This window comes from Drosophila willistoni (assembly GCF_018902025.1).
Source record: "Drosophila willistoni isolate 14030-0811.24 chromosome 2R unlocalized genomic scaffold, UCI_dwil_1.1 Seg167, whole genome shotgun sequence".
NCBI lineage: Eukaryota > Metazoa > Arthropoda > Insecta > Diptera > Drosophilidae > Drosophila > Drosophila willistoni.
This window is the reverse complement of record NW_025814050.1, coordinates 24197959-24206206: the sequence shown is the minus strand read 5'-3', so window position 1 is coordinate 24206206 and position 8248 is coordinate 24197959. Positions and strand designations below refer to the sequence as shown.

Sequence of the window (8248 nt, the reverse complement as noted above, 5' to 3'; positions counted from 1 at the left end):
ATCCATGCCTAGTCTATTAATACCAAAAGTAATAACTATTAACAAATAGTCCCAATAATGAATGTATGTTGGTCTAAAGCTTTTCTCTATCCTATACCTACGTGCTGCTTCAAATAATAAGTGAAAATGTTAACCAACTTGAAAATTAATAATATTGTGTTTAACTTCGGATATATTCTGGATAGTCTATTCTTCATGACCGTAGCCGCAGACAACGCCATCGTATTGCTTACATCTACGGATCGATCGATTGGATCATTGCTGGCCTGTGCGGGTGCAGAAATCCACTTAATTTAATCTTTTTTTGTTTTTCAAGAATAACGTCTATTGCATGCGGAATTCACTTCACTTGTGTGAACAACCAAAAGACTACAACAATGACGACCCAACAACAACTGAAACTCAAACTCGTTTGCATGGGCCACGGGCCAGGCCCCATACCAAAGGATTCCAGACATCTTGCCAGTGCCAGTTGTGCCTTAAAATCTGCACGTCTTTTGTCTGTCTGTCGCTGGCGTCTATTTGCTGTGAACATGAAAGAGTGGAGCACATACCCAAACGCGGTTGGGGGAAAAATGTGACACAACTGGCGCCGCAGCAGCATCAGCAGACAAAGCGGTTGCTCCGTGTTTACCCTTCCCATCAACATCTGACTTGGACTCTGGAGTATGCATTGGTCTAAAATCAAGTGAAGTGGTGCCATTGCCGCATTGCCGCCAACCAATTCTTTGACGGTTCGGCTATTCAGCAATTTGCAAATCGCAGATTTAAACAGATTTTGTATTGCCTTTTGCAAATAATATGTATATAAGCTATTTGATATCTATTATTTATCTAAATAACGCTGAGAAGTTAAGCATTTGCAATTAAGCATTTCTTGAAGTCGAATTTTTTTTTCATTATGTTTATAAAATGGTATCAGATGGCATCAGGTCAGGTAGGTGTACTTTCGTGATGAAAATCCCAGATTTTCTAAAGCCAATTCATTCATAAAATTTAAGATACGCTAAATCGAACATGTTCGAACGCAGTTTCAAATCATACCTATACCCTTTGCTAAAAAGGTTACATTAATTTTCCTCACAAGTTTGCAATGCATGCAAAACGACAAAGAGATACAATTAAAATAAGTATAAATGAGAATTCTTCAACTTCAGTGTATTGACTGTATAAAATAAAATTTGGCAAAGGGCATACAAATGCCAATATGCCCGAAAATTTCTCTTTGCTGTGTATCTGCATTTGTGCAGCTGTATCTCAACACGACTTTGCCACTAACGTCGAGACGTGAGCACTTTCCGAATCTGAACCGAACACAAGTCCCGAAGCACCGTGACACAACCCGGTTCGACCGCATGTTGTTTTTAGCATGAAGCCGGCCGCAAGATACTTTCAAAACGCAAGATACTTTCGTTCTGAACGGACGTGCCTTTTTGCTCTGCGTATGGCCGGACCAAAGTGAATTAATTTAGAAATTCTGAAATAAAGAAATATAAAAAAAAAAAGAATGTGTATTTGCTTAACTGAGTGAAGTGATTGGAAGCTCTTAGTGCATTTGCCCTCTCAAAGTATAAGTGTGTATACAAATTAATAGATATCAATTAGGCTGTGATATCTTATCGGTTTTTGCAAGTGAAATTACACCAAAAAAGCACATCAGCAAAACAGAAAAAAAATAAAGAAAAGCGTAGCGAAAAACTCTTCAATCGAATCATTTTGGATTACGCGTACTTCAAGAATGGAAACGAACCAACTTTACATGCAACTAAATGCAGCGGAGCTAGCAGCCATAATTATGAAAGGTGAATGTTATTTAAAGTTATCTGATGATTTGATATTGGGTAAACAGCCTAAGCCCACCTGTTGTCAGGGGGAAATATGCAGAGTCGGCTGTTAATTGTTAACGTGGAACAGTACACACATGTATATGGCGAGATATCAATAATTTGGCATCTGTTTCTTATATTGCTTGCCATTTTTCTCTAGATTTGAAAACTTTAGATGCCAATTGAACTCATTGATGGAAATTTGTTTCTGACGCCTTCGACCATGTTTTATTATTGTGGGTGGCGAAGATTCCGACACCTATCGATTTTTGGCTGTTGTTATTATATTTCCATTATATCTTTCTGTCGTTTTCTTTAATACATTAATCGCTGTGAAGGGGTTTTGAGAATTGTGTCTAATTTTTTTGGTGTTGCATAAAAAATATTTCATCTCTGTGAAAAAAGGTTTATGGAAAAAGTTCAAGTTTAATTTCAAATAAGTAATAAGGTATAAAAAAAAAAACAGCTGTTAGCATATTGGGAAGAACGAACATTAACTTGTCCCCCACGAGTCATAAAATTTTTGCCAGTCATGTGCCCTTTCTCTTGACACAGGGCCTAGAAATCTGAAACTTAAAAAATTTAGGAAAAAACTACTGAAAACAGCTGTGTACATGCTTTCAAAGAAAAATCATATAAATTAGTCCTAACCGATGACAACAGATTTTATGATAGCACACCCAATTCGAGTCAGTCGCAATTCCCAACAGCAGCAGTTTCATCATAAACAGGATTCCCCGTTAGACTCTGAATGGCGAACAGTGTTGGAATGGGTAGGAGGCCGCCAAATGTCTGCCAATGGAGGCTCTGTGGCGCCCCAGCTATTTCTGTTACATCTGCGTCGGTCTTGTGACGCATATGTCAAAACGCCCACACTCTGCACTAACGCCATCAGGAAAGGGAAACGAGGTAAAGACAATGTCGCCAGACATATTGGCAATTTGTGCGTTGGTGGTGGCATAGTTGGTCTCCATTTGCCCTCGAGAGAGCGTGCAAACAAGGAGTAGCAGATACACTCATCTACTACTCCAACCTTTCGCATTCAATTCCACCCACAATGCTGTGGATACAGTTAGAAAGCACTTAAATTTATAACCATAGAAAGCAAAAGGAGAAGCGCCAAAAAGACAAAAACATCCAAACTACCAAACCAAAGAGGACATTGCAAAGCGTTTTTCAATTCTGCTGACAAACAGCGATTCTAGCTTTATCCATGTAGACATAATCATTATATATATGTGTGTACATACATCTGTGAGTTGCTATTAGGAAAAATCTACTTATTTGTTGGTTTGAAATTGAATCGGAGGTATTAGGTATGGCGCCAACAATTTGCCATAGCCATCCCGAGTTGCAACCTTAAAAGACACTTCTTCGTTGTACTATATAGTTCCAGAGATTCGACGCAAATCAGCTTGTCTCGTGGCAGCGGCTGTTGTATAATATATTTCTTTGGGTCTGGCACATTGGTATTTGTTTGTGGTTCACTCTTTCTTTCTCTCTATATTTTCTTCTCTTTCTATTTCCCTGACACGTTTTGTTGGGGGTTTGAGATTCTTTGCCCAGGCGCCATCTGTTCTGTACAAAAACGACAATAAAAAAAAAAGTAGCACCGATATCCCGATGCTTTAACAGTTCTTAAATGAAAACGCAAATATTCTTATTTATAACCAGTCAACAAATGACTCAAGAAAACAAGGAGTTCAGGATGTTTATAACATATTATATCAGAAAAATAGTCGCTGTATGCTATTACCTATACGGTGATACACTGATTTCAAATTAATGCTGTCGTTGCTGTGATTGTTGTTTGTGCCGCGATTCATTCATAAAAATGTCGCGTCATTTTACTACAATTATACACAAGATCACAGTCTAATGTTTTACACCGATCACTGATTTGTATTTGTATATGTTTGGTGATAAGTGCTCGCTTCCCACACACGGAATGCTGACTTGCTTCCCAGTGGACCAACGATAACCCCGGCTGACTTTTGGCGTGAATACGGGATTTTCTACTGTCTCGGACAGTTGGTGTGTGCCGCTTTTAAGTAGGTTTTAGCTGATTTTTTCATCGGGGTATTCATTCTTGGAAAGAAATGTCCATAACATCCAAATTACTTTGAATTTCCAATTGAAAATACCACCAAACGATTTGTGTGTCGAAGATGCTTCAGATAGGATAAACGCCAAGTTTCTAATTCAACTCTGGCCGATTTACACATCTACGATCTACCTAGCTGCACTTGAAAATACAAGTATATTAAATAAAATCCTCACATAAGAAGGTCGGCATTTGAGACAAGCCAACGATTTGGAATGGTAATGGTACCCTAATGCTACCAGAACCAGACCTTTTCTTAACCTTACCTAATATTGGGGGTAGGACAACAATATTTCCTTTCTGGCCATTATGAATCGGTGTCACACACACACACATATACTCAGACACCTTATAATTTATAGGTCTTTGTGGCAACTGTAGCTGTCGCCGACGCGCTCACAGGTGTTTTGGCTTAGACGAGACCGACGTCGACGTTAAAGCAAACATTTGTCTAAATATAAATTATAACTCGGAGTACGAGGGCTAGAGTTGGTGCTGCTGCTGGAGCTATTTGTATTTGTACAGCCTGATTTCGAAACGCTGCAATGTCAGTCAGTTGCTGAATTTCGTTTCGTTGTTTGTCTGTCTAAAATTAGCAAAGATAGCAAAGTAATATGCTTATAAATAGTTGTGTCAACATGCAAAATCAACCAAGTCTACCATCAGTCACATGTGTCTGTGAGCGAGCGGTTAAGATAAACTGCTGCTTTTACTGATTATTTGCTAATATTCAGTATGTATGAAGGTGTAAATCGGGAATAAGCATTGTATCTAGATTAACATAGGCAAAAAAGTATTTGTTTTGTGACCCATTACATCTCTTTACACTCGGATATAGTTCACCTTGTTTTATCCTTCTTTGCAAATTTCTTTAGCCGAAGCTCTTTTAACTTTGAAGCATATGCTCGAAATGTATGTACATGTTTATTTCGTTGGGATATCATTTAATTACTGACCGGGTTGTTGGCTTCTACTTCTGGTGCAGTGGCTGCTGCTGAACTTGAACTGACGTTATTCGCCAGACGCAAAATAAATAACGTACATTCAGCAAGTAAGCTGCGCTTAAACGTTTTTTAAATACCTGTGGAGGTCAGTGGTTGGTGGAACGATCAGAGCGAGGCTGGAAACAGGTTTCATTGTCATCATGATGCACGGTACATAATTTCAATTTGCATTTTTGGGAATTATTTGGACTGAAATATGACACAATTGCTTGCCTTTTACATTTTTGTAGTAGAAATTGAAATTGAGAGTGCGCCAGGATGTTTATATGAAAAATGTGTTCACAAATTAACTTGATAGTCTCAATGGGGACAAATTTCCGCACTTTGGATTATTCGATTTGTTCATTCATAGAGACAAATACTATGTATTACAATAGCAGTCTGTCAGAAGGGTTTGACGTAGGTTCCGCGAAATCGGGGGTTTTTTTTCTTTCAAATATGGCCAAAGCCAAAAATTGCAAAATGAAAACATAAAGAAACCGGTTCTTCAAAATATGTAGAAGACTTTTAATGCTTCGTCTTTTTCTGTATTTTTCAGATTCACCCAATTCGAATGACCGCGATGCGGGTTTTTGCTCCGCCAGTTCCGAAAGCGAAGGCGGAGACGACCTGACGGCGGAGCGTGCCTCAAGTATAGAACCAATGGAAGCCGAGACAGGGGAGCCAAAACCAATACCTCTTTTAGTGCGTAATAAACGCAAAAGCACGGAACCGTCAAAATTTGTAGATGCAGCAATAACCACAAATCAATCCGCCTGTTGTGCTGCTACGGGTCCATTGAAAAAACGCATACGATATATCTCTTCAGCGGACTCAGCCGTCGTGCTGACGCCCCGCATATCAGCGTCTCCCCAGCCTAGCCCTAGCAGCAGCAGTAGTAGTCAGCCATCTACAATTGTGTGGAATGCAAGCTCCAATACCAGTCATTGCGTACCCCACGAAATTATGCCAAATCCAGCGCACATATTCGTTCGTCATCCCGGTGTGACCACATTTCATCGTTCATTGAAACAAGAGCATCAAATCGACGAACAACAGGAACCGTTGGCCTTAGTAGCAAAGAAAACATTCGCACAAACCGAAAGTGGGACATTTAATGACCCAGTGATTCCTAAGAAGACATCATACAAAAAACTATCGCAATCGCCTACTCAAGAATTCGATGAGGAGGACATCTGTAAAATTGGTTCCGGTTCTGATATTTCCACATCCCGTCCACAACAACGTAACTACAAAAATATGACCCGGGAACGCCGGATCGAGGCCAATGCTAGAGAACGTACCAGAGTACACACTATTTCCGCGGCCTACGAAACCTTACGTCACGCCGTTCCCGCATATGCCAGCTCCCAAAAACTGTCAAAGCTATCTGTATTGCGTGTGGCCTGTTCGTATATATTAACACTTAGTCGCATGGCTGGCCAGGACTATAGTGCCGATCAGTCGGAGCCATCAATTGCAGAGTGTATTGACTCTGTCACCTCGACGATTCAAACTGAGGGGAAGGTCAAGAGGAAGAAGGATGATTAGATGTTCGTGCTCTTGAGTGTTTTTAAGACTTCTAACATGACTGAGTTACTGTTATAATAAGCTGTGGAGTTTAATCGGGCATAGAGGGGGGAACTAGCTTAGTGGCTAGTTCCTAAAATGGCAGTCACTTGAGGTCACGGTGTGGCCGAATAGCTTTAAAGGTTTTCAAAGCTTCCTTTTTATGTAAATACCTACGTATAAATGAACAATTGTGTACATGTTATAGTTTAAATAATGGGGAAATAAAGACGCACATTAAAATAAAATCGATATTTTATAGAATGTTAGTCTAGCGATGTGATCTTAAATTAAAGTCGCTTTTTAATGCAACAAAAAATAATATTGAAAATTCCTTTTGGAATTAAGTCTAAAATAAAGCAACTCCTTGGGGCAGTACAAATTAAGAAACGCCAAATACCAGTAGATATGCAATTTTATTAAAAGACAATAAATGTTAATGATAAGAATAATTCTCGCACTACACTATATTGAGAAACAGACAATAATACATAGATATTTATATTTTACATAAAACATAGTCACTATGTACATATATGTATATGTATGTATAAATATAAGTAATGGATGAATGATATTTTATTAAAAAGTCAATGTCAGGAATACCCACAAGTCACTTTGTTTAAATCAAGGATTTAAAAATAAAAATATATATACTAGAAGCCTATTGTAAATCAAAGAAATATGTAAGCATTGAAGGATTTTATATATTAAGTCTTCTATGTGAATAAATATAGTCCTTTTGCTAAAATTATAATCTCATTGTTTGTAGGTATATAAGTTAAGTGCCATAAAATCAGAAAGCAAAAATACAAATCTAACTGTAAAATGAAAAATAAGCCTTTTCTGTGAAATGGTATGGTTTTGGTACACCTTCCAGGGGAATGCGACTGACCCATTAGTCATCTGGGTGCGTGCGTACTGAATTGTAGAAAAACTGTCATCAGGTTTGAAAGCCACGACGACGACATGTAGGGTAATTTATGTTTATACGTTAAATAATCTTATCGGTTTGGAACAAGCCATTTGTTGCTACAATGCTGTGCGAGGGAGCAAGGTGAATGGAGAAAAGGCGAGCGGTGAGCAGGAAGGGCGCGAGAACCCAATCGAAATTCAACAGGTGCGCACATAACGATATAACAACAGACGGTAAACGGGGCCGGTTCAAATGCACCTAGAGCTGTAGCTGTCATAAACGCGTTTTGGCACACCATAGAGAGCATACTAGCGCCCACTTATCAGGTTCAGAAATAAATTTGTCAGCTAATCTAGCTGAACAGGCAAAAAGTGTTACGATATCGTCGTCACACACAGTTGGTTGGCAAAGTGCAAGTGCACCCATTAGTTTGATTCGATCCGTGCTACTATTCTTAGGTTTGTAAGTACCATCTCGTTGACCCAGTGCAATAGCCAGATCAAATTACATCAGCTTCTGTAAATGCGATTGTAAACAGGTTATTTGTTAAGTGGTAGAGGTTGTCATCTCTGCTTAGAAATAATGATCTGCTACTATAACGCGAAGTCATCGAAACTGTTTGAGACAGGTGCTAAGATTCGTCCATATCGAACAAATCTTTGATTGTTTGACCCATGTTTTCGCAAATATTTCTAATGGAAAATTGTGCCAATCGCAGCCCCAATGATTCAGCAACTTGACAGGTACGTACCAAAAAAGGTACATTTTTACTGTCTTTATAGTATATATCATCATCCCGTGTTTACATACTAAATATAATATTAGGGAATATAATATTACGGATAGGTTA

General features: G+C 38.7%; 1 protein-coding gene across 1 annotated transcript; it reads left to right on the top strand.

Moving 5' to 3' along the window:
* Positions 1–1386: 1386 nt before the first annotated feature.
* LOC6646572 lies at positions 1387–6730 on the top strand. The gene is made up of 2 exons (XM_002069201.4): positions 1387–1802; positions 5473–6730. Exons 1-2 carry the CDS (start codon positions 1739–1741, stop codon positions 6462–6464), a joined length of 1056 nt encoding a protein of 351 aa, XP_002069237.2. The 5' UTR covers positions 1387–1738; the 3' UTR covers positions 6465–6730.
* Positions 6731–8248: the final 1518 nt, after the last annotated feature.